The following is a 26,786-nucleotide window of genomic DNA, read 5'->3' as shown; positions in this document are numbered from 1 at the left end:
AGTTCCGGTTCGGTTCCGGCGAAAAACAACAGTTCTTGACGGTTTTCGGTTCGTGTTCCGGTTCGGTTTGATGCATTGATACTGATTACTTAGTATTACTGATACGAGCAGCACCGCGTCATGGTGGATATGATGTAATGACAATGGAATGCCCGTGCTGTATCCCGTGACATGCCGGGTACCAGCTCCGGTGGCGCAGCGGTAACGCGTGCGCTTGGAGACTGGGAGGTCCGCGGTTCGAATCCGCGGGCCGGCTGTGCCGTCTGGGGTTTTTCCTGGGTTTCCCTCAGATGTGTAATAGGCGTATGCCGGCACAGTTCCCCTGAAGTCTGCCCATGGACGCAGCTATCCTCCCCCCGAGCGGATTCCTCTCGGTCTTCCACTTCACCCTTTCCTCTCCTCCTCTCCACCACCTTTCCCTTCCAGAGAAACATGCCGCCTAATCAGGCAGGCAGACCTCTCGGGTTCCTCCCAACGACACTCCTCCTCCTCCTCCTCCTCCTCGACATGCCTGGTCGTAGTTGTCGTTACACCGCTCTAGTGTACTGAAGGGAGTGACGATCACGTGGAGGCAGGGTGAAGGGGACGTGAAGGATAGTGGCGACGGGGGACGATGATGGGCGCTGTCGCTGCTCGCGGAAGGTCGGTTCTCGTCGGGGCTGGGGGCATCTTGTCATGTCGGATCATCTCGCGTCTGATAGATCGGTCGGCAGGTCGGTTAAAGGGCTAATATCTACTATGTATTGTACCCAACACAGGCTCGTAAAGGTATTAGTTTATTATGGGCATAGCTCAAAGTATCTGCACAGCAATTTGAATTGGATGGAAGGAAGGCTTCATTGGCAAGGCTTCGCAGGGCACGGCAAAGCAAGCATACGGAGTTCTTTCTTGTGACCTCGGTTATAGACCTGGAATGTAAATAGAAAAAGACGGGATTTACCTTGCCCGTTTCTGACATCATTTTCTAAGCTGAGTTGTATTGGAAGAATCCCCCGATTTATGGAGAGATCACGTATCAGATCCGACCATGCAGCCATTCCTTGATTAGAATACCTATACATATCGCACGACAGTCAGAAACGCGTGCATGCTTAACATTGTTCGACAGTATATTTGGCCAGTTTTCGCTCCCGAAATGTGCGTAGATATTAAGTAAACGAGCTTTCTTAGGTTAACGTTGCCGCTGCAGGCGTGGGAGCCCCAGACGCAGACGATCGTTTCCGAGCTCCCCTGCTCCCTGCTTTGTAGGCGACGGCCTTTCCGTCGATGATTATTTGTCAAATGGTTGTCGACATTGGTCCGTCACAGTATGACGTTTTCCCGTTCCTTCACAGGGGTCGAATCAATTCTGCCATTCTCTCAACATTCGGAGTCTGCTCTTGCAGTTTCTTTCATAAAATTGCACAAAAAGGATGCCAGTAATTCGCGTTGAATTATCGGTACCACGGTAAGTGATCAACGCGGAATAAATTTCCACCACAGTTTCGGAACAGATGGGGGCGAAGGCCAGTAGGTTCTTCTCGCCAATATTGGCATCTGAACTTCTACTATGGAGCATACCACCGAAGTTCACTTGATTGAAAATGTGTTCATAGAGCCAAAGCTCCCGATATTGACTGAGGCTCGTTCACATGACGTCAGCAGCCTTTGAGTCACGTGACATGGGGAAACATTGGAATGCGTTACAGGCGTCATACTTCGGATTCGAATGAGGCGGCAGCGTGTGTTTTTACAATTTCCTCTCGTACTTCCACGCATACCGCAACAACCAAAGCCGTGCCCTCCATACTGTGCCTCCCCTCCACACTCTAATAAAGCGGCCATTCACTTCGGCCGTAAAAGCCTGTACGGACCCTTTCTTCCCTCCGGGCTGTTGACCCACTTCGCATGAACCTTTAACACGTCATACCTAACCCTTTAAATACCATGCCAATGATTAAGGACGGAGCCCAGAAGAACAGTCTATGTTCGAAATATCGGCGGCTCTCGTCTTGAGGCAACTCGCTTCGTTACTTCCCAACCGGTTCGCTGGATTTCTACCCGTCTACGATGACTCCGGTGCGGCAGTATGTTTTCCCATGCCACGTGACCAAACGTGACGTCACTGCACAAGCCTCTGAGGCTCCGCCTGTCAGAGCCTCATTGTGATCGTTTACGTGCAGCGCAGTGTGGTATACCAGTGCGGGTTCAGCCAACAAACGAACGAAGAGTGAACAGAAGGACCAATGGTTAGATTGAGGCTGCCCGTGCGACATGCGCGCTCGAGCCAGTGCAACTTTTTCTGCGCTGCAACGACCAGCTGAAGAACAACGTGCAGACAGGGCGCACTGTGGCGTCCATGCATTGCGGCCTGAGTAGGCCCTTTGACCACTCTAGGTATATTCAGTTCAGGTTCAGTTCAGTTATTCATTTAAACCACTATAATAAAACATCCGTATTTGTCTAAGCCCAGGCTATTTACATTTGGCAATTGTCGTTGCCTTTAGCCCTTCCATAACCACATTTAACAGTCAAGTAGTGAGCTCACCAGTACTCATTGCAGCTTCTGCAATGATTGGGCTACCATCTGTGTGGAATACGGTGCGCGCTGGTAGTATTTCTGACGCACTCGTCACATCCTTGGCGGCTTGTCTGGTCAATTTTTTTTCGTCTGGGTTGGCTTCTTCACTCTTCACCGGGGTAGCTGTTGGCGATAGATCTACAGCGATGCCGGTACCTGAAACAGGTTGTGAAACATTATGACGAGTACTTACGTATCGTCTAAATTAAACGTATTGTCAGTTGAATTCCTGAAGTGCCGCACAAAAAATACTTGTTCTGGGCACCTGTTTGGTACAGACTTCCTATCTGCTCACATTCCGGCCAGCCCAGTTATAGAACCTAACTGTTGCATCTCGATGATCTTCTACAGCGACGCCCGTTAAGGGCTCAATCTCGTGAAGATCCTGTTCCGTACGTCGCATCGACAAAACCCCTCTTTCTTGGCATAAGGATGGCACAGTCATCGGCCGAAATGGAACCAGCGATCTTCAATTCAGCAAACCAACGTTACCGGGCGAGCTAACGACCAACAGAGATAAAGCGGGGGAGTTGGGCTACTGGACTGTCATGGGCCACATGGCTGTCAAAGTTCAGTGTTGCCAGATTTCTGAACAATTATGCATATCTCCGATTGCATTGAAAACATAGAAAGCGCGGATTTAGTTTAAAAGAAAATTCAAGCACCAAAGACGTATTCAACATGAAAGTATTCAACATGAAAGTATTTTGTCAAGGACAGATCAAAGCTTCACGCGACGTTCAATTTTTAAGTTGCCTCATCCAAAATAGCGTCTTCAGCAACACACGGTCAGAATGTTGCTCCATACTCCCACTTCTGACAGTTTGGTGTAATAAGCGCTCCGATACGACTATCCATCTCACACATTCGTACACCACACGCTGACTTCGTCACTTAGCGTCCTACCGCTGACGACAAAACATCCCGCAGAGGGCGCGGAACGCAAGCCACCACCTATGGCGGTTGCTCGGGGCCTATAGCAGCAACGGAGACGGTGTTGTTCGCGTGTGTGTGCGGAGTCGAATAGCGGCATTATGTGCCGTCCTAGGAAGTGTACATCTTCTGAAGAGCTTCAGGCACGTCACGTTGCACAAGCACGGGACAGCCGAAACTTATGGAGACTATAGGGACGTCAGTAGCGGGCAACAAAGAAGCCACCGCGGGAGGACTCGGTTTCCCAAGGGTGGAAAGGGAGTGACGCGGGAACCGGTAAAAAAGGACGGCGAGAGTTGGGACGGGGCATGGTGAGCCATACGATCGAGGGGAGTGCTGCCGAAGGAGCTGCCTTAGTTTGTCAAGGTATGAAATAAACGTTTGGATATTTGACTGACGTACTTTTTTTGCGTTCCTCCACGGGCAGGATCGGCGAGTGCGGCCTGGGGAATGGGTTCCCATAAGACACAGCGATGTAAACCCCGCATTTGCGACAGGCGGGACAAAATATACTGTTCTGTCTCTGTATCGCCATCAAGCAGGAGAACTGTACTGTACTGTCTTTGATGTGATGCTAGTGTAACTTGCTGCATATCTGCCATTCTTTTCGCTCACCGCCGTTCTATCATCTTACGGTAAGGGAAATGTGCGTGCTGCACGGATTGAAGCGACGTCCTGTACGACACCACATCGAACCACGGCCGAGTAGTCTGGAAAGCTACCGGCTGACAAGAACGAACTTGTGTGGTCCCCCACTTGCTCAAGTGTAACCATAGGAAAATGACAGTGGACGGGATTTCGTGACTAGCCTTTTCCTTCCCGGTGTTAAATTACGCCCATGTCTGTGAATTCATCGTCGAATCTTAGCGGAAAGTATGACGAACGTGTGACAAGCTTTGTCAGTCCTTACTTGGGTCATCTTTGTACATCTCGGGACACTTTCCAGAAAAATGTGAACCGGAAATTCTTAGGGAGTTTTTTTGTATCTTATACTTTTTGCAAGCCGTGTTTAGAATCCGTATGATATATCCGACCGTACGCGCACGACCGTTTCAAGTAGCACATCAAAGGCAAGCGAACGATTCCCCTTGTGTCATGACAGCGAACCGTGCGACGCTATCGATCGGGTCACGGAATTTATTGCGTAAAAATAACCATGGAGTCAACACACCAAATACAAACGACAGGTATGACCATGCAATCAGTCAGTGCATCCACCGGTAGACGCAATGAATATGCTGACTATGATACCGCTGTTCGTGCAGACAGCTTTGCCACTGCAACACGACTTACCTATGTCGGTCATTGCAACGGATACCATAGCCACCGGGCGGTCTTCGGTAGTATTAGCAGACCTCGACTTATGCACCGGCTCTGTGACGTTTATCGCCGATGTCGTCAAAGTAGCCTGGCGATTGTCCTCTGTATCGCCCTTGCCGAGAAGAGCTGCAGGGGGCCTCGTGGTTGGCAGGGGGTCTCCGGAACCATTAAATGTAGCTGTGAGATTAACTGAGCTCGCCCCGTGCGCCGTCTCTATGATCTTTTCGGCAGGCGTTGCATCGGTAGAATTTTTGTTATCATCCCCTGGAAACAAACACCAAGATTGTGGAGCTGACGGTCAAGACGTCGCCACAAACTTTCAAATGTAAGCAAGGTTTCATTATTCACGAAACGAGTGACGCTCGTCGATCTGGAGCGGGCAGTTGAACCCGCTCCAGAGCAGCGAAATCCGCTACCGACTAACCCAATCTGAATCCACGAGCGAAAAGCAATCGCTCCAAGCGAGTTGGGTGGTGAGACTTCTGAAGCACGTATCCTCTGCCGGGGAACGAAAACAGCCACTAAGGCATGACCATAGGAATTCGCTAATAGTTCCCTTCAAAAGAGTGTTGAGAAAACGCACATCAACAACCACACCTTGGGAACAGACCTTCTGCACGCATAGGACGATCCCAGCCAACCATCACTGGAAATTAAATTATATCGTTCGTTTTTGGTTAGGTTAATCTGCTGGTTTGTTGAAAATGGTAGGCGTGCGCCACTGTACGACATATGACGTTTATATTATAGTCGTCACAAAGAGTCATAGGATCCGCTCTCTACTATAAATTGGAGGTGATAAGAGTCATGCGATGAATTTTTGTTTTTAGAGCGTGGTGCTCCCTGCAAGCTCGCCGCTACTCGCTTTGGGTGAGATGGTGGGGAAGCTGTACAAAGTGCCATTTCTCTTGATTAAGAAGGAATCAGCACCATATTGAAATGTGCTCACAGGGAAACAAAACAACAAATCACGTTCTTCTGGGTGTGAGAAGGTCACAGAAACAGACAGCATTTGATTTGTACACCTCTTCTTTTCCTCTTTTTTTGCTCCTCTTCCACCTCATTGCTCAAGCGTTCGCCTGTTGCAGGAATTTCAAACACCGTGTGACCCAAACTCAGCTATTCTGCGTAATGAGGGACTTTTACCACGGAACAGAAGGAAACTGGCCGTCTGAAAAAAAAGAAAAAAAAAAGAAAGAGAGACATTTGGAATGGAACCAGATATTGAAGCATTCCTTTACCCCCCCCCCCCCCCGGCCTTGTGTCGTGCTGCTCCTGTCCATGTTAGGGACCATGTGCGGGTATGAGCACTTATTTTGGCCGGTAACCTAACACTGGAACTTACAAGCTTCAGGTGTCGTCCAGGGGAAATTAGAAAGGAACAAAGTGAAAAATGGAGGTGAAATAGTTATAGTCAAAGGTAGTTTTTTACTAGTCATATATTAATTGTCATATCAGTCATATGAATCTAGATTTTTTTCTCTGTCCTTTTTTCTTTCCAAGTTTGAAGTTTCTCCGTCCGTCTTGGGAAGGAGTAGCGTACAGTGCTCCGGTTTTGGAAACATGCATGCGATGTATTGTCTTGAAGGGTAAAAAGAGCCCCATTCAAACCCCCATCATGCGGGGTAGAAGGGCGGTGCCGAAAGCCGTAGCAAGAGGGGACACGTTAAGATATTAATAACACTTTATGAGGTTAAATCAACGATAAGGAGAAAAACGACAGTAAAGTCTGTCGGTTCTGTAGAGCATTCGTTCGCATCTCTAGAGCGCCTTTTGAGTATTGAGCATGATGAGTTAAAGAAACGGGGCAGTAATTTAAGAAAATAGGTCATAAAGTGGGTATGTCGTATTAACGAGTGTCACATTAACGAGCTGCGACTGTACTTGTTTTTCATGGCATTTCGGGGCGTTCTGCGGTAGTCTTTCCGCATGGCCATCCAAGGTTCATGCCCCTGGTCTACAGCAAGGTTTCAGAGGTGGCCAGATTTTTCGTACTCGTTCTCCGCACGCCTAGATTTATCCTCAGGAATTCGGAAAACAACAACAACAACAACAAAAAAAAAAAGACAGTGGTCTTCCACAAGAACCACAACATTATGGCCCAAATAGTGACTGAATATTGGCCATATTTGTCAAATGATGGTCCAATATTGAACTAGTATTTCCAATATCCGGCCAATATAAGACCGAGATCGTATGCTGCTTGGGTCAATTTGCCAAATTCATTCATATAAAAGTTCTTACGAAACTCTCTAAAAAAAAGAAACTTCACCGCATAACGCGTTCTGCGGCAACAACTGCATGCAATCATAATTTCAGTGGAGAGCGGGGTGTACCTCGTTTTGTGACAATTTACACACTTACAAATTGCTACAAAAACGCATGTTTAGAAAACCAGGAATACCCAGTATAAAGTGAGCAAGAGCAACTAAGTTCACGATAAAACGGTTAATGTGTTCAGATTTCTTACGTGCGGAGGACAAGTTCCCGTGAGCTTTCGTCGTCAGAGGTCCTTCAGAGACACTGAGCCCTCTGTTGACCTGTTTGCCGTCTGCTGGCGAAACGGCAGGACGTTCGGGTTCGTCAGCTGAAAATATAGTATAGGTAGATTAACGGTGTACCGTGAACAAGAACAGGGCGGATGTTTGTCGTTCGATGTTTGTAGATAAATGCTGACCGAAATCGGCGGCTCGAATTTTGAAAGAAAAGTGACACTCCGCTTTATCAAACATACATATACGAACACATAATACGAATTGATTTCAGAACCGGTCATAACTGAGGGAGGATAAAAACAACCAGCATTCTTCGATGCAGGCTACAAGCATAAACGACTTAACAGGAAAACCTCCAACGGCAAAACGGCATCTGAAAACTGCATTTGCAATGTGAATAACGCTTGCTGGGCCAGCACCAGAACGTGAGCCTGTAGCTTAGGTATTCACGAAACAGTATGTAGAGGAGCCCGGCTCTTAGGATTTTACGGCCCTAAGAAGTCAATGCTCGTGAATACTCCTGGTCAAGGTACGTTCGACATACCGAGAACAGCATTCTCATTGTGGCACAGTGGCTACAGGCCATTAGAGGTGGAAAATATTGACGACTTGAATGTGAATAAATGCTGATATACGAATCACAATATCGATAACCATAGGTTAATATAACGATTTATAATGACGATATCCTTCGTAACGTGGACACTATTTGTCATGCTAAGCGTTATTGAGGTAACCAGTGTGGGTGGGTAACACATTAGTGTACTCAGTGGGGGTAACTTAGCTCGTTGCGTTAGTAACTTCTCTAAGAGCTCGTTCCTTTTCTTAACCTTCTAACTTGGAACAGGTTCAAAGTTGCTTTTGTACGCTACCAATTCAGTTTGCATCGTGTATTCAGAGGTGGCACTCATGGTAGCGGCAGATAGCGCATTTTTAATGTCGGAGTGCACTGTGTATCTAAAACGTCGCCTTTGGCGTGGTCCTACGAAATATGCGCAGAGGATGGCAACCCATCGAACCTACAATTGACAACTTTTTGCTCCACTGATAAAATTGATTAAGGCACCAGAATCATCAAGCGCAAACTTAAAAAAACGCACATAAAGATCACGATTTTTTCGTCATATGGAAGATTGGCATAAATTTCCGTAAAATCCGAACTATTATAAAAAGTGTTATGCTATACACTGTGGCATCAAGATGTGAAATAATTATACAGGGTTCAAGACATAATGAGTACGCATTACGTAGCCAGTGACTTGAAAGTAATAAGTTCATTTTAGAACAAGTAGTAGGGTAAGAGGGGCAAGATGAGACACGGGACAAGACGCAACATTTTTGCTCGACGTCGGCTGTCTCAGAGACGCGTTGCTCCATGCGCTTGAAACTTTACTCATAGGTGGCTCTGCATGTCCTCTTTATTGCACGTTAGAATTGTCCTGATTGAAGAGAAAAAGAATCGGTTGCTTCTTCCTGAAATGTAAAGACCCGCAAAAAAGGCAGGATTTTCCCGCAGGACCCGCAAAAAAGGATTTTCTGCAGTCCTTTTTCTTGTTATCTGTGCAGCAGCGTTTCGCTGGCTTAATCTAAGTCCACATCCTATTTCTTTATGCATTCATCTAGATATATGCAAAATATGAGCACTCTTGGTTATCCGATGTTCGACAGAAAAAATAATTCATCTGATGATATGCACGGGGCAAGACGCAACAATTTAATGAAACTTAGAAACTTATATGTCAACTATTAGGTGGCTGCATGCTTGTTCCTCGGCGATTTCTTTTTTGCATATTGCCTAGTATTTTCCAGAAAATTTTCCTGTTTCCTAGGATATTTCCAGCAAAGGAGAAGCGCATGCAAAAGTGAGCGACCAGCGACACATCAGACTGGCGGTGTCTTGTTTGCAAAGAACGGTGGAGCAAAATAGTACCGGGTTCTGTGTGGTTTTATTGCACATCATGTGGGCGGTGGGCTCAAGGTGGTTGCGTAGGAGCCTACGGTCTTTACTTGGTTTACTTGGATTGCGAAAACTAATTTGTATAGTTCATTACCATGGCGTCTCTCATCTTGCCCCACGCGATGCCTCGAGACAATCTGCATTTTTCTATTCCTTGTTCTATGCTTATTTTAGACCGGCAACATCCGTTCTGCCTATGGCTAGTTTTTTTTGAAAAACGCGAAAAATAAAAATTTCATATTCAATTGCACATCTGTCTTATCTTGCCCCACCTTACACCCTAGTAGTTCATTTTCATAAGTTGTAACTCATTAGTAACTTTGTTACTGTTTACATAGTTGTAATGAGTTTCTTGTCGAGTAAATTCCTCATACTTGCACTTATTAAAATTCCATCCAAATTTTAAAATAAACTATCAATTTGTTTCACTCCTCTACTTCTGCCGCGGAGTCATCTTTCGCTGTCGTTTATTATTTATCGATATTCGATAAAACATCGATAACCTCTAGGTACACATTTTCCTATTTTTCAATACACAGTACACGTTATAATTTCCATGCATGCATGCAGGCGTGCTTCGCAGAGGTAGCTGTCTACAGACAATCAATTAATGTGGGAATCGACATACTTCTGTTCTCTGGCTCGGCAATCCTTCCCCTGCCTGACGTAGTATGGTCCGTTGGTTTCGCCGGGGAAAGGCTTGCCCTTGTCATGCTCGTTTGAGGAAACCGAGGCGTTGTCAGTACAGCAGAGGCAGAGGTGGACGCAAAAGATTTTCTGGACGAAGGCGAGGCTTCGGAAACTTTCGCGGATCTTGTCGAGTGATCTGGTCCTCCCGTCGTCGTCAATCCTAACGACATATCCGAAGCACTGCTGGATCGTGGCACGCTGGAGGTGATTGGAGGTGGGATCGCCCGAGTCGTTATGTTGTCGTTAAACTTTGTCATTAAACTTGTGTTCATGTGAGCGTCCCACGAAGAAGTAAAAACAGTTTGCGCTGGCGAAGGAGAAAAAGGGAATGCAAGTGCTTGTCAGTTCTTAATAGTCAGTGGTCCATGAGATTAATCACAGTAATGAGAGAGTTGGGGGCGGTGGAGAACCACGAAAGACCACGTGAAAACGATAAGGCTACTACTGTTACGCTAACGTTTTTGCCATATCCCAAGCAGCAAGAGCAGCATTCAGGGACACCCCCTCTGAAACCCTGCTTGACCTGATAGCAGAGGACTACGCAAGGAAGCTAAGTTTACAGGGTGGTGCGTGAGTACGTGAGGAGGAACAGATCTGGGCAGGGAGAGGAGGACATATCTGAGGCGAACAACTCCCTTTTCGCGCCCCGACCTGATAACAACACCGATAACACGCCCGGGAGCATTCGCATAAGATAAAGAATAAGACGTGATGTATAACTGTGGGAACGAGCATGAGACTTTCCAGATATCGGGAGATTGCCGGATGAAATTGGCAGGTTGGCGCCTGTGATAGCCTTCTGGACGACAAATTCACTAAGTGCGAGTTCTAAGAGTGCAGCAAGGACAGCAGCTACGGTCCGCAGAAGATACACAGACTACGTAATTTTATGATGATACCATCAGTATCAAATTGGTATCAAGAGTTATTACGAGCTAAAATAGAGGAAACTGACAAATTGGTGCCAGTGAGTGCCTCTTGGGCGACGATTTGGCAAAATGTCTGAAGTATATAGATTGGGCTGGTTGGTGTAAATCCACAAGCGACCAAAGAACAAACACGAAACAACAACAGAGCGACTTGTGTCTGATCTTGTCTCCTGTTTGTTCTTTGGTCGCTTGAAAATGAATGATTTGACCAAACGCTACTTCGCGGGCTCTGGCAAGGGAATCAGGTATGGGCCGCGGACTCATAGCTATTAAGCATGGATACACAGACTACGTAATTAAGTGAATGCATCTTCGATATCACGTTTATATCCAGAATTATTACTAAATGAAATGGAAGATACGGACAGTTTGGCGTCTGCGAGTGCTGTGGCGATGCGAGTGGCAATAGTTTGATCAAACGCGACTTCTTTGGACCAGATATTTTGGAGCAGAACTAAATACCAGATTTGGAGATAACGCTAAACAAGTGCTACGCGCCCTCGAGTACATTATTTATTTCTCGCTTAAGATGAAGTAATGCTTAGATCAGGGCAAGCAGGCCTCTCACACACGCGGGCCGCATGTGCATGGCTTGCAGTCAGCTATTCTATGTCCCGAGGGCTCTTGACCACTAAATAGAATAAAGCTGCCCCCCCCCCACACACACACACACACGCACACCAATAATGAAGAAGTGGGAATGAAACCAGGTTTTCAGGCATTGTTTTTACCCTTGCTCGATGTAGTGTTGCTCCTGTCGACGTTAGGAAGGACATTCATATTCGAGCAGTTCTTGTGACTCATGAACCTCAGCTAGTAGTTATAGCGATTAGCGATCTGGTCTGAACGTGCATTTTGATAAGCTACACTGTAAGTAATATGATAATTGAGAAGTTATAGTGGAGACAAGTGCAGAGAATGACATCATCTTAATTATTACACTAAGTTTATGGGCTTACAGCATAGCAGCAGCCTCTCCGGATATCATGCGCGAAAAACTGTATACTCAGCTCAGAGAGGCGCAGTGAAAAAAAATATTAAAAGAATAGATGGAGTAGTTATGTTCGAGGGTCATTGTGTGAATATTTTTAATTATTTCTCTTTCCCTGATTTCCCTTTTCTTTTTCACGTTGAAAATGCAAGCAAAATCAGCAATACAGTGTGTAAACCGACAATTTCAGTGCTCCTGGACGTTGGGATAATCGTTCGTGAAGAACTATGTACGAAGAACTTGCAACGCCTTTCAAATTTTCAATGTCTAATTTGGAAAAGAAGCTCATTTGTCTCTGCTGGTGTGTCAAGTGAAGTTTCTCATTGACGAATTGTATATGCGAATGCCTAATAACTATACCGCTCAGCTGTTTACGCTAAGGTACTTTGCTATAATTGCGGTCCTTTCCAGGGTGATTACCCCCCCCCCCCAGAGAGGTGTACACTCCCCCTGAATTTTTCCAACCACTCCCCTGTAATTCATGAGATTTCCCGATACACCTTGGCCACCAATGCATATACGCATAGATATGTATTCATATAGATATACCACCCTATGGTTCTCTCCACTCGAAATCACGCAGACATCTTATCACGCCGGGTACCGCATCTTGGCTTCTATGCGCATTGATGATAGTGCCAGCCGCAATGACAAAGAAGAAATTGTCGTTCCTCTTCGCTGCTGATACGAGTTGCGCAACGGACCAAAGGCTGATACCTTCCGTTTGAATTCAGCGTGAGAGAGCCGCGATGGCAAGGAAAAAAACGGGGCACAAAAGTGAACTTGCACAGCAAATCGCCGGCAGTCCGAACATTTACACGGCAACAGACACCTACGAGCACTGGTGCTAAAGTCTGAGGAAAAGACATCATATATGAAAATACATATCCGTTACAACAACAACAACAAATAGTTCATGACTATGGCCTGGGGTGGTTCACCGCTTGAGAACATATCCGTTACGAAGCCGTTTGAATTTCACTGTTCATGGTAATCAACCAATTGTTCTAGAAGTGCAGCACGCATAAACAAGTCCATGGTATGTTTACACCTCGACCTGCAAGAAATGACACACAGTGACCCTAGAAGTCTGCCCAGGACGCACATTTCCCCAGGGCGTCAGTCGTGACGTTACCCATATACGTGAGGCCGACAACGGCAAGCCCTTTCACCATCACCACCACCACCACAGTATCCTTCTGAAACATTGCATCACTTGCCAACTTTGAGAAAAGTAAAAAGTAACCTTTCTGCAACCCCGATGATGGCAGGGGCACCCATGGAATACACCACAAAGAGTCACTGGTGTATTCTGCATAGCGAAGCCATTATCAACGACTTATACTAGGCCCTTGTACTGGAATTTTGACAGTGGTGACCGCAAAATTTGGAAGGGGCGCCGGCAGAGCCCTCTAAAACGGGCAAAACCCTTTGTATCATGGTGTCAAAGGCATATTCGAGACGGCTTATGCTATTGCCCTTCCCACTGGGATTGTAACGGAGGCGACCGCAATATCCGTAAAAGACCGCAGCAGAGCCCTTTAGAACGGGCAAAACCTCTTTAATCATGGTTCCAAACAGATATTATCAACGGCTTATGATGCTCTTCTACAGGGATCGCAACAGAAGCGACCACCAAATGCGGAAAAGGCAGCAACAGAGTCCTTTAAAACGTACGAAACCCCTTGTATCATGGTACCAAAGGCATATTAATGACGGCTTACGCTGTGCCTTTCTACCGGAATTGCGCAAGAGGAGACCGCATAATTTGGATACGGCAGCAGCAAGGCCTTATAAAACGGGCGAAACTCCCTGTATCATGGAGCGAAAGAAAGAAAGTTACCAGTGTCTTGTGCAATCCTATTCTGCTGGAGTTATAACACAGGCGATCGCCAAATTCGGCGAACGTGGCAGCAGAGCCCTCTTAAACGAGCAAAACCCCTTGTGTCATGCTGTCACAGTCATATTATCAACAACTTATACTATGTCATTCTACCGAGATCATAACACAGGCGACCGCAAATATCGGGAAAAGGATGCAGCATAGCCCTTCAGAACGGGCGAGACTTCTTGTATCATGCTGCCGATGACATGTCATCAATGGCTTGTGCAATGCCGTTCTACTGGGATTGTAACAAAGACTACCGCAAAATACAGAAAATGCGGCAGCAGAGCCCTTTAAAACGGTCGATACCCCTTGTATCATAGTTCCAAAGTCATATAAGTATACGCAACGGGTTATGCATGATATTGCCGTTCTACTGGAATTATAACGGATGCGGCCGCAAACTCCATAAAAGGCTACAGCAGAGCCCTTTAAAACGGACAAAAAACCCTTTAATCATGGTGGCCGACATTTTACACACCTATAAAGACGCGACGGCTTACGTTATGCCCCTCTCCTGTGATTGCATCGGAAACTACCGCAAAATTTGGAAAAGGCGGCAGCAGGGCCCTTTACAATGACTCAAATGACTTGTATCATTGTGCCAAAAAGATACTATGAACGGCTTGTACTGGGATTGTAACAGAGGATACCGCAACGCTCGGCAGCAGATCGAGCCCTTTAAAACGGAAGCCCCTTTAATCCTGGTGCCAGGCCGTACATGGAGAGGTCGCGTTTGAAGAAACTGCTTCCGAAACGACACTCCCTAAGCAAAAAGCGTCCTAAGCTGATTTTGTAGTATGTATATGAGAAAGTAAGATCACGGGGTTTGAACCCCGTATCTTGTTCCCCTGTTGCACCCTGAGAGGGCGCGTTTTAAAAATCGCTTCCAAAATGGCACTCGAAATGGCCAAATGGCCTATTTCATCAACTTCGGGGCTTAATATATTTTTATATAACAATAATATTAAAGCTGTCCAAGGCTGATTTTCTAATGTGTATATCTGAAACTAAGATCATGGAGTTTGAACCACGTACCTTGTTCCCCTGCTGCACCATGGCAGGTCGAGTTTGACAAAATCGCTTCCAAACCGGCGCTCGAAATGGCCATTGGCCAATTTCATCCACTTCATGACTTAATATCATTCGATATAACAATAATATTAAAGATGTCCTAAGCTAATTTTGTAATATGTATGTGTGAAAAGGAAGATCACGGGGTTTGAGCCCCGTACCTTGTTCCCCTGTTGCACCCTGAGAGGTCGCGTTTGACAAAATCGCTTCCAAGCCGGCACTCGAAATGGCCAAATGGCCAATTTCGTCAAATTCGGGGCTTAATATCATTTGATATAAAAATAATACTAAAGATGTCCTAAGCTAATTTCGTAATATGTATATGTGAAAGGAAGATCACAGGGTTTGAACCCCGTATCTTGTTCCCCTGTTGCACCCTGAGAGGTCGGGTTTGACAAAATGGCTTCCAAACCGGCACTCGAAATGGCCAAATGGCCAATTTCGTCAACTTCGGGGCTTAATATCATTTGACATAAAAATAATACTAAAGATGTCCTAAGCTGATTCTGTAGTATGTATATGTGAAAGTAAGATCACGAGGTTTGAACCCCGTATCTTGTTCCCCTGTTGCACCCTGAGAGGTCGGGTTTAACAAAATCGCTTCCAAAACGGCACTCGAAATGGCCAAGTGGCGAATTTCGTCAACTTCGGGGCTTAATATTATTTGATATAAAAATAGTATTACAGATGTCCTAAGCTAATTTTGTAATATGTATATGTGAAAGTAAGATGACGGGGTTTGAACCCCGTATCTTGTTCCCCTGTTGCACCCTGAGAGGTCGCGTTTGACAAAATCGCTTCCAAAACGGCACTCGAAATGGCCAAGTGGCCAATTTCGTCAACTTCGAGGCTTAATATTATTTGATATAAAAATAATATTAAAGATGTCCTAAGCTGATTTCGTAATATGTATATGCGAAAGTAAGATGACGGGGTTTGAACCCCGTATCTTGTCCCCTGTTGCACCCTGAGAGGTCGTGTTTGACAAAATCGCTTCCTAAACGGCACTCGAAATGGCCAAGTGGCCAATTTCGTCAACTTTGAGACTTAATATCATTTGATATAAAAATAATACTAAAGATGTCCGAAGCTAATTTCGTAATATGTATATGTGAAAGTAAGATCACGGGATTGAACCCCGTACCTTGTTCCCCTGTTGCACCCTGAGAGGTCGCGTTTGACAAAATCGCTTCCAAAACGGCACTCGAAATGGCCAAGTGGCCAATTTCGTCAACTTCGAGGCTTAATATTATTTGATATAAAAATAATATTAAAGATGTCCTAAGCTGATTTCGTAATATGTATATGCGAAAGTAAGATGACGGGGTTTGAACCCCGTATCTTGTCCCCTGTTGCACCCTGAGAGGTCGTGTTTGACAAAATCGCTTCCTAAACGGCACTCGAAATGGCCAAGTGGCCAATTTCGTCAACTTTGAGACTTAATATCATTTGATATAAAAATAATACTAAAGATGTCCGAAGCTAATTTCGTAATATGTATATGTGAAAGTAAGATCACGGGATTGAACCCCGTACCTTGTTCCCCTGTTGCACCCTGAGAGGTCGCGTTTGACAAAATCGCTTCCAAAACGGCACTCGAAATGGCCAAGTGGCAAATTTCGTCAACTTCGAGGCTTAATATTATTTGATATAAAAATAATATTAAAGATGTCCTAAGCTGATTTCGTAATATGTATATGCGAAAGTAAGATGACGGGGTTTGAACCCCGTATCTTGTCCCCTGTTGCACCCTGAGAGGTCGTGTTTGACAAAATCGCTTCCTAAACGGCACTCGAAATGGCCAAGTGGCCAATTTCGTCAACTTTGGGACTTAATATCATTTGATATAAAAATAATATTAAAGATGTCCAAAGCTAATTTCGTAATATGTATATGTGAAAGGAAGATCACGGGATTGAACCACGTATCTTGTTCCCCTGTTGCACCCTGAGAGGTCGGGTTTGACAAAATGGCTTCCAAAAAGGCCAAATGGCGAATTTCATCATCCTAAGCTGATTATATAATGTAATGTATATGGGTATGTATATCTGAAAGTACGATCACGGGGTTTGAGCCCCGTACCTTGTTCTCCTGTTGCACCCTGAAAGGTCGCGTTTGACAAAATCACTTCCAAAACGGCACTCGAAATGGACAGTTTTATCAAGTTGTATAGTTTAATATAAAAGCGATATAAAATACAAGACGGTATCATTTCTATATTACTCACTAAAAATAAAGTTGTCTGTTCTGTCATCCACTTCGAGTTCTGGAAAACATGACAGTTCTCGTTTCGAACTCCTTCAGACCGGCCGTACAGTCTCGCGCATGCCTATTACGATAATACTGGGACTTAGTCCGTCGAGCGTCTAGGAGGGGAACCCTGTCTGAGTCGCAACTTTGAAGGCCCTGGGTGCATCAGGATTAACACTCACACATCGTGCCGTGGTTGGTATGTGGCCTGGAGGACGTACTGAACGAAAATAGGCGATGACATTTGCAGAATTTGACTGGCTTTGTCGAAAAATCGCAGTCTAAACATGGGCGATGTGCAAAAATCGACGGAATCCCCATAGGCGCAATGCAGTAAAATTCATTTGGCCAGGGTGCACTACGCTTATATTCTGCTGGTGCCTTTCATGTCTCCAGGGGTTCTTTACATGGTGTTCTTCTCTATTAGGCGATGACATCTTAAAAATTTTATTCTGTTTTGCTGTTTATTGGCATAAACGCTGTCTCCCATTGAATTAACATCCTGTAAGGCAGCTTCCCGCATAGCGGCTGAGTATAGTGACGGAGTGCGCCGACTGGGGGGTGACCGCGAATTTTGGGATTGGCACAACATACTGAAAGTCGAGTGTATGGGTGAGTCGAGGACGGCTAAGTGGATGACCTTGAACAGACCCGTGGAACTAAAGAACATTGATAAGACACATGCCGTCTATACCCCTCATTGCGCTCCACTTTCAGTATAATGTGCTGCTTGGGATTATTGATGGTTATGCGTGCTTGGCTGATTCAGAAACATTTGTTGCGAGGTTTATTTCATTGACAGGCAACTGCTTGCAGTGTAGATAAAGCAGTAGCAAAAATGCACTGTCCTACTCCATAAGGAGGTGGCCTGTGTAAGAAACCGAAGCAGGAAACGAATGTATCACAGAAAGTTCATATGGATTGATACATTCAAGACTGCCTTTAAACCCACCCGTCGTGGTCAACCCTTCAGACACCTTCCTTCCTCACTCTTTTTCTTCACCACTTTCAACATGTCACCTCCATGGCCTCGCTTGCAACCTTCTATGTTGAACCACATGTCACCGTTGCAGCTAAATTGTCATGGTTATACAACGCAGTGTTCCGCTGTACGCGCAATGTGTACTTTTTGGTACGTTACATGCCATAGATATACACCCTAAACATAGAACTTCAGCACATGATGTGGTCAGAACAAACTGCCATTCACATAACCCTCTTAACTTCATGTCATGTCATGTCATGTTGAAAATCGAAGACGTACGCCTTTGTGGCAACCTGGATATGCTACCACAAAATGCGGAGGCACCACTCTCTCCTCAACTGAGAAGCGATTACTGTGCCGTTCAGCGCAGTGATTGGCATACGGCGTGTTATGCGTTTATCCTCTGTCTTTACAGTGCCGTCACCAAGTACCACTCCAGGTGTTCCAGCAGACATCGAAGAGCAAAGTGTACTTCAATAGACGATTTCAGAAATTGCATGGATGGCCCACCAGGGAGCGCAGTGTTGCGAAAGCCCCGGTGCACCTTGGGATTTAGTTTTCATGAGTCAGAGAGAAGAAGAAGAGCGCAAACGGTTTCGGTTTTCTCTCTCCTTCACCTCCCGCACCTTCGAGCAACAGGCAGACGAGCACGAATGTAAACCATTTCCCACGAAGCATTGCGCGATGCGCGTGACTTGGGCGACGGAGGGCCCCCGTGCGGAGCTCAAGGGCAGTATCTGAAATCACCTATTGGGCGTTGCGTATTGGAGAGAGAAAAGTGAACTTACCAGTAGCCCCTCTGTCTTGCATGTGCAGCTCTGCGGAAAAAAATCGCCAGTAATGTCATTTGCTTGCGTGCACTTGTTTGCTTGCAGCTTAAAAGGAGACTTCGGAAGAAAATCATTCTGCATACTTCCGAATTGCATTCTTCTGCTGCTTTTACGATTATTGAAATGTTCGGACACAGTTACGGAATATCAGTTACGGAATAAAAACGGCGCAAACGTCACAAAAATGATTTTTTAATTGTGAGGAGCAAGAATATGTTGCAAGCAACACTGGGCGGTCCTCCTGCATCTCTGGGTACGCGTCTGCTTGATCTGTGCTTGTATTCATTCAACGCCTTGTAGCTTTTTTCGGTTTTTGTGCAACCATAAGTGAGAAGAGGGGCGGTGCGAGGGGTTTCCTCAAAACTTGCGGCAACAAGTACATTTCTACATCCGGTGTTGCTTCTGTTGGCTTCTCCAGAGATGAAAAGCGCGTCACCGTGAGTGGGAGGCAGTGCTCCGAAAGACTGGAATGAGTGCAATGATCCGACACCATTTCGAATCTACCATTCGACCATTTCGAATCTAAAATGTTCGGCATCAGAGCACGTCTGATGCACCAGCTATTTGTGTTCCAAGAAATAAAAGTGTTGTGGAGCCACGCTGTTCCTACGCTCTTCCCGGATCTATGTTAACTCAACGGGGCACGTACGCAAAAAGAGGACTCAGAGAGTTATGGATATACGGTGGTCCAATATTACATCCTTTGATAATCGACACAAGTCTGATAAAAGTAAAAATATATACATTGTAGATGAGACTCTGAAGGAAGACCCGTCATCAACACCCGCGGCAACACCCGTGCTACAAGGACGTTGATGTCTGCATCTAACGGTGGCTCGGAAGAAACTTCATTGCCCCCGTCCGAGTCAGACGAAAAGGATGCCGGGACGTAAGGACCTGAACCGATGACAGAACAATGCATGCTCCTACACCCATAGGACTAGCCGCAACTCAGGCGTAGTTCTGCTGCTTCTCCGTACCCTGTGACGTCATGCGTAAGCTTCGTGGGGGCGCTCTCGGAAGTTCTGGCCGCCTCCTCCCCCCGACTGTTGTTTAGGGTTAGAGTAGCCGATACTTCCGCCTAATACATGGCGTAAGAGGGAAACCATGCCCATAGCCGGTATTTGCAGGCCAATATGTACCAGGAACGTCGTGTAACGTTTACTTTTTTTTTTCTGAGATAGTTCCGAAGTCTCCCTTTAACAAGATATTCTCGGCACTCAGATGTACAGCTGTTAGTTTATCCAGTTTCAGATGACGTTACAAACTTTTCCCGAGTTACTTTAATTCTTAGTTAATTCTGCCTGTCGTATCAGGGGGCTTAATCGTTTCATCGTCGTTACGGTCGTTACAAGCTAACGAGTGGCGGGAAATTCAAAAAGGTGGGCACGTGACACATTGCGCGTGACGTGTACCACGTCTTTCACGCATCGCGCGAAGAGCGCCGTGCACGTGTTTTATCACGTGCCCACCTTTTTAAATTTCCCGCCGCTATTTTGAATTTCCCGCCACTCGTTAGCTTGTAACGACCGTAACGACGATGAAGCGATTAAGCCCTCAGGCCTTTTAGGACCATTTAGAGCCAAGTGGTTTGCAAAGAGTCCTTCTGCTCAGAACAATAACTAGATGTGCCTTACTTTCCCCTGAGGTGGAATTCCATCTGGGGACAAACACAGCCAGGACAATGACGACCACGACGACGACAACAATGGCAACGAAGCCGAAGACCATCCGTAGGATGCCGCTTCGTTTCACGCTGCTGAACCCTACCGCCTCCCTGCACAGTCACGTGTGTCATGCACATTAAAGGAGTCGTGACGCTTCCCGTCATACAATGCCCGATAAATGAAAAAGACAGCTATTTTCGTCGATGCGGTTCCAAGTTTTAGGTAACAGACGCGTAGACAATAGGTGCAGCGAATGCCGAATACCTCGACAGGCACCCCCTCCAGCATAAGGCCGCCCAAACCGATAGTTGTGTTTGATCTCGTAAGGTTCGCACAGGAGTTGAACTTCCGTAGTTGGATCAAAGCGTTTGCGTTTCTTAAAGGAGCAGCGAAAGTTCCATTCTATAATCTTTCATTTGCGGCGGTTTCTACATAAAATAACGTGCGTTCTTGCACAAAAACGGTAATCTTAAGTGACTTGTAGCGCAAGCGGGGGGCCTTGATCTTGCTCAGCGTTCAGAAAACCCATTCAGAAATCCCGTAAGGCTGACGTCAGTTTGCGATGTAAAAGGATTCGATAGGGAGTGCTGACCACAGGTGCTGGCTGCGCTGATGAGACGTCACACTGTACGCACGCAGGTCACGCCGCTGCACACATGGCTGACTTTGCTGTGCATTTTGCAGCGCCAGCTGACCAACCTGAGATATCGCATGGTCGGCGCCCGCAGCAAAGGCTCGTCACATGACCCCAGCAGAGGGTAATCGAAGCATTCGAAACTCATGATATCATGGAAATTCCCAGTACCGTGAACTGTCATTTCTCGCTCGCTTCTTGCTATTGGCAGATTAAATTTGGTACGCAGATTGGAAATATCTCTGATCTCGTCAATTGTCGTCAACGTCCTACGCTTACAGTGAACGGCACGCCACCATGTAATATCCACAAAATCTGGACCGAACGATAGAAAATTTATTCCTCTATCATGTATTTAACTTTTACACATCTATCTCAATTTGCGCTGGAGCTACTGTTCGAAATCTGGACGCGGGTGATATTTTGCAGCGTCACGTGCTGAAAACCTGCGTCACGTGACTCCCGCAGAAATCCAACCAGCAATAAAAAGCGTTTTAACTGGTACTCGTAAGATAAAACATGAGAAAAGAAAAGAAATTGGTTCATCCATCACACCCAGTGTGCGAAAACATGACTTGAAGGACAGGAAACAACGGACAGACTCAATTGGTGGGCAACTGGCGAGACAGCGTATGATGCGAGGGGTGACATTATGAAGGCACGAGCGGATTTGATCGATGGACGTCGTATAATCATGAACCGTTTCAACCATTGTATTATAAGAACCATTAGGTAATTGATTCACACACAGCTGACATTGAAACTTGCGACTTGAAATTGCGTAACCGTCCCTTCAATTGGTTGACGAAGAATCGTATCTTTTACGTGGCTTCCGAGATTTCAAGTAACATTTTAGCATTGTGTAGTAACTTGGTCAGATACAATTTGCAAACCTTCACGGTTTCAGAGAGCAAGGACGGGTGTATACCGAAACGCAAGTTTCAATAGATACTTTTAGTACATAGTACGCTATCGCCTCTGCGTACGTAATGGATAGCGTTGGTGGTTCTGTGCAACGCGCAAAGCCCTGCTTATGCCTTGCGCGTGCGCAAAATCACCAACGCTGCCCCTTACGTACGCAGAGGCGGTATCGTACGATGTACGAAAACTCAGTGCCGTGCGCCACTGCGAGATCGAACGGTGCATCGGGAAGTGGAATTATAGATGCTCGTTATCTGGGTCCGGTACGAGAGCCCGTGCTGATAAGAGGAGTTACATGCCATATAGAGAGGTCGAATTTATTCCATTGAATAGACGACCTGAACCTCTACGTGATCGATTTCGTAACGCCGCCACGCAAACCATGCTGGTGGGCACCTATCAACAGACGCGTTCGTCCCGCTTCTTGCCCCCCCAAAGCAAAATATAACCTCGAACCAGTGTTCTCGTGACCTCACATGTTTGTAAACAGAAGGTCGTCCATAAAGAGTCAATTGCTTTACTAGAGTATGAGCGCAAGGAAAGCCGAAGTACTGCAAGGTGCATAAATTCCATAACGAGAGCGCACCGCAGACGGAAAGCTTTGTACAGCCCGAAACTTCTAAGATACCTAAGGCTCGCAAAACCAGTGCTGAGCGAGTTGGACAGCACATAGCCAGAAGGTCCGCAGAGCAACCTATGACGTGTACGGCTCCTCTAGCATTTTCGTCTCAGCGCTTTAAAATGCGCTCGATCACCAAACAGTGGCCTTCATTGTCGTCTGCAAGATGTCCTTCAGCTGTTTGACAACTGTGAACTTGTGCTAAGACTTACCAGTAAAAATGTTCGGCGGCCGGCAAAGAATTTGCCAAACGGTTTCTCGACACACCCATTCCCATTGACTGGTGATTTCAACTTGGACATTCCCAAACGACAGACCAAGCGTTTCATTGAAATCATGAGACGCCAGCAACACGACTTTGGATTATATCTACCTTCATCTGATACCGACCATCTTAGGTGTCACTACTATCGACGTGGTTTTCACGAAGTGCTCCTCGATCACCGATGTTCAAAGCTACGTATCTTACTTCTACTATCACCCACCACCCATCCTCGCAGAACTAGATCTTAATCATGAGGACAACGATAACGTCAATGAAGAAACGCCCTCGACATCTATTTAAACTTCACTGAAACTTTTTTTTGTGTACATATGTCTCAGACATAAAACTGGCGCATTCTTTTTATCACGAAAGTCATCAACCCATTAGGGCAATTATGACTACGAAGGCCACCAAAGTAAATGGTACGCCGGAAACCCCACGCGCCAATTCAGCGGAGAGGGATCCTTAAATTTTCGGGATTTAAATTTTGTGGTGGCGTGGCACCGTCCAGCGAAAATATTTTGAACGGTGGCCTCTGATAGACCGCATGATAGGGCAAGTAGGGTTGCGACATGCCCCAAACATCATTCAGTTACACCTTTAAAATAACGTGTTTTGCACCGATGACCTGCAGGGCATTATATCGCTGTGAGTACATAACGCAGCTTAAACTTACCCAGGCTGTTCCTCGGCATCTGAAAGGAATTATTCAACGTATTACAAAAACGCCTCATGACTGAAGAGTGAAACACGTCACGCGTGTGTTTTTATGACGATGAATTCTGATATGATGACATCGTGGGCAGATTAGTATAAAAGGTTCAACCACAAATGCCAGTGCTGTTAGGAGCCAATCAAGCTTAATAGCCGAAGTATCGGGTATTTCATCGCTTGGCCATGTCTATCGTATGTCAACATATTGCGCAATCGTTGCTTGTGCGCCATCAAAACTCCAGTCATCATCATCACATTGCGCAAACAGAGCACGAGCATCATTGTCGTTTCTTTCAAGTATCTGGCCATCCATTGGTTCATTGTTCTGCGGGAAATGAAGGAATGGGTGGCCTACGCGCCTATAGGAAGGCATCCGCTTTTCTTAGAAACACGTCACACTATGATATTTTAGAAGCATGCTATGTCCACTGGGTAGAGCTATACACTCTTAAAAAAAAGGGTGTAACTCCTTTCCTTGACACATATATAACACCCTTATGGAGAGTACAATTACGCTCAAAAGGGTGTCTCCTCACTCCCTCAAGGGAGTAGCATAACACCTTCTCCCTGCCGGGGAGTAATATTACTCTCCAGTAGGGAGAAAGGTGTTATGCTACTCCCTTGAGGTAGTGAGCAGACACACTTTTGAGCGCAATTGTACTCTCCAAAAGGGTGTTATATATGTGGCAAAAAAAAAAAGGAGTTAAAGTACACCCTTTTTTTAAGAGTGTAGGAGGCCATAGTAGAGCACGTGGATGTAGCTTCGTATCGGGACAACTGACTTTTTCAACGGAAAAAAGAATAAAAACAAAAATCAAACGCTTTTACGTGAAAGAGGAGCTAATTAGTAAGCAAATTAAACAGGAATGACCTTCGTACATTGCGTGAAACGTATAAGAATTAAATTTTATCGCCGGTTTCTTGATGGCGATCCGCCATCTTAGCTGAGGACCTCCTGACCTAACCCGAGGCACAGTCTCGACGCCCGCACCACCTAGTGCGTGCCTGGGAGAGGGGGGAGGGGGGGCGGCGCCCCCCAGATTCCCCTAATGTGTAGTACCTAACCTCACTAAAGTGAGGTGATTTAGCCCATTTCAACGACCCTACCTTTCGCAAGACCAGGGTGTCGGAGCGAACCGAAAACTGAAAAAGAAACGCTATTTTGGTGCGAACCGGAACGGAATCGAAACCGTATACGTTTTTTTTTCGCTCAGAAAAATTTATTTAGCGGTTTTCGGTCCAAGAAAAAACTTCACCGGTTTGGACTACGAGTAGGCGAATGAAACTGACGTCGTGTGTTCTGAAGTCATGTCATGGATACTTTACGAGTGTTACGATTACGGTGGAATGTATGTCGGTATACTATGACCCTTATGCTCCCTTTGTAACGTTTTATCGTTCGTGCACATAGAGGTACATGTGCCCGGTTGTGACTCTCTACCAACGTGCCGTAGTGTTCGTTTTAATTTCATCCGCCCAAACTCTCCTCAACTAAACAACAACTCAAGGGGGTACGTAACGGCTTCTCTATCGGTAGTGTCGCGCAACGTGTCCCTTGTCTGAGAGCAGCGAAGTCTACCGAAAGCGAAGCTTTACCGTCGCGAAGCTGAAACCATATGCACCGTATCCGCGAGGGCAAGCGCGTGCGAAGTGGCGACTCTTTTGTGGACAGGACACGAAGAAAAGAACACTAAGCCGTCGAGCGCGTCGTGCTCGTGCGGCGGTGCTTGCTGGCTAGAGAGCAGCCACAGACATTCGGATGGGATGCGATCGCACCAATCCAGCAAGAAAGCACTTTACGTATGACATCACGACAAACAAGTCCGTTTGTATCATGCGCTTCAAGAAAGGAAGAAGCCTATTTGAACAGAGAGTCACCTACAGGAACCAGGAGCCACCAATTTCACAGCTGCCTATTAATATTGATTACCAATTCGGAATAGACGGGTTTACATTTAGCAATATTGTTTTTTTTTCTGAGAATGAATATGCCCACCAGAAGCGGAATCGGTTAAAACCGATATGAACCGTTATTTTTTTTTTTTTTGCTCCGGAGCAGAACCGGTACCGGGCCGTTTATGACAGAACCGGAACGAAAACCGGAACAGAACGTTTCGGTTCGACAGCCTGCGCAAGACGGCAAGTTTCCAATCAGCTAGGCTTAGCATTCACGTGTTTCTCCTCCGCTAAAAGAGAATCAGATGAGGTTGTTGAAATGCACATAAAAAACTTCTAGTCCACAGAATTCTTATAATTTTAGATTCAGTATATGAACTTCTTCCACTTCTATGCATTATTTACCTTCCTAACCCTTTCACTAATTTTTAAAAACGAGTGGTCCCGATACGGAACTACACCCGAGCACATTACATAGAGAACATTTCGAATAGCACAAGATGTCATCTTCAATTACATCCTGCTTGTTCAGTTAAGCCATACATGTACCTCACAAGAAATGGGTAGATAATAATAATTCGTATTTTTTAAGCAGTAATTCGTAGCTTTACGTCTTCAGACAACTGCGACGCCACAGTGGTCGGTCTGTGAATTAATTTTGCCTACCTGAGGGTTCTTTTACGTGTGCCGAAAGGTCGGCTCGCGGCGCACCCTATTTAACGTCCCTCGCGGAAGACGGCGTGTCTAAGCAACTTGTACCCTGTCACAAAGTTGCTGGCATCCTCGACCAGGATCGAACCCGCAAGCTCGGGATCAGTAGGCGGATACACTTCGAACTTATCCACCGAGGCCGGCGAAATGGGTAGCAATCGATCGGCAGCATCGACGAATCGCTGCCTGGTTCGGAGACATGCTGATCTGTTAGGTTTGCGAGTGATCGAACCAAATCCATCCACACCTATTGACCTCCAATTATACTCCAGTGATATTACTCACCTGTGCTGCTGCCACCGACAGACGACATAGCTACCGCTGCACTACAATTTCGAAATGATTGTAAGGAATTGAGCTATAATAAATCGCCCTGGGAAGCGATGCCTAACGCCAGCCTAGAAGAACGGATTCCGGGACCCTCCGCGCCCCCACTCGACTTCTTCTTCTTCTTCGTCCC

At 46.0% G+C, this 26,786-nt stretch overlaps 1 protein-coding gene across 3 annotated transcripts; it reads right to left on the bottom strand.

Moving 5' to 3' along the window:
- Positions 1–760: 760 nt before the first annotated feature.
- On the bottom strand, positions 761–26,786 carry LOC135399653 (mucin-2-like). Of its 3 annotated transcripts, XM_064631386.1 has the most exons (9): positions 26,612–26,786; positions 23,682–23,700; positions 20,537–20,676; positions 18,858–18,887; positions 9,894–10,262; positions 7,284–7,400; positions 4,787–5,077; positions 2,528–2,716; positions 761–908 (listed from the first exon to the last, which is right to left on the bottom strand). In XM_064631386.1, exons 1-9 carry the CDS (start codon positions 26,637–26,639, stop codon positions 901–903), a joined length of 1,191 nt encoding a protein of 396 aa, XP_064487456.1. In that variant the 5' UTR covers positions 26,640–26,786; the 3' UTR covers positions 761–900. The 3 variants fall into 3 exon arrangements, with proteins under 3 accessions (XP_064487456.1, XP_064487458.1, XP_064487455.1); XM_064631388.1 differs by lacking the exon at positions 20,537–20,676; XM_064631385.1 differs by lacking the exons at positions 23,682–23,700; positions 26,612–26,786 and adding an exon at positions 22,953–23,095.

The sequence above is a fragment of the Ornithodoros turicata genome, chromosome 7 (assembly GCF_037126465.1).
Source record: "Ornithodoros turicata isolate Travis chromosome 7, ASM3712646v1, whole genome shotgun sequence".
Lineage (NCBI taxonomy): Eukaryota > Metazoa > Arthropoda > Arachnida > Ixodida > Argasidae > Ornithodoros > Ornithodoros turicata.
The sequence above is the reverse complement of the archived record's forward strand: the minus strand, read 5'-3'. Positions and strand labels throughout refer to the sequence as shown.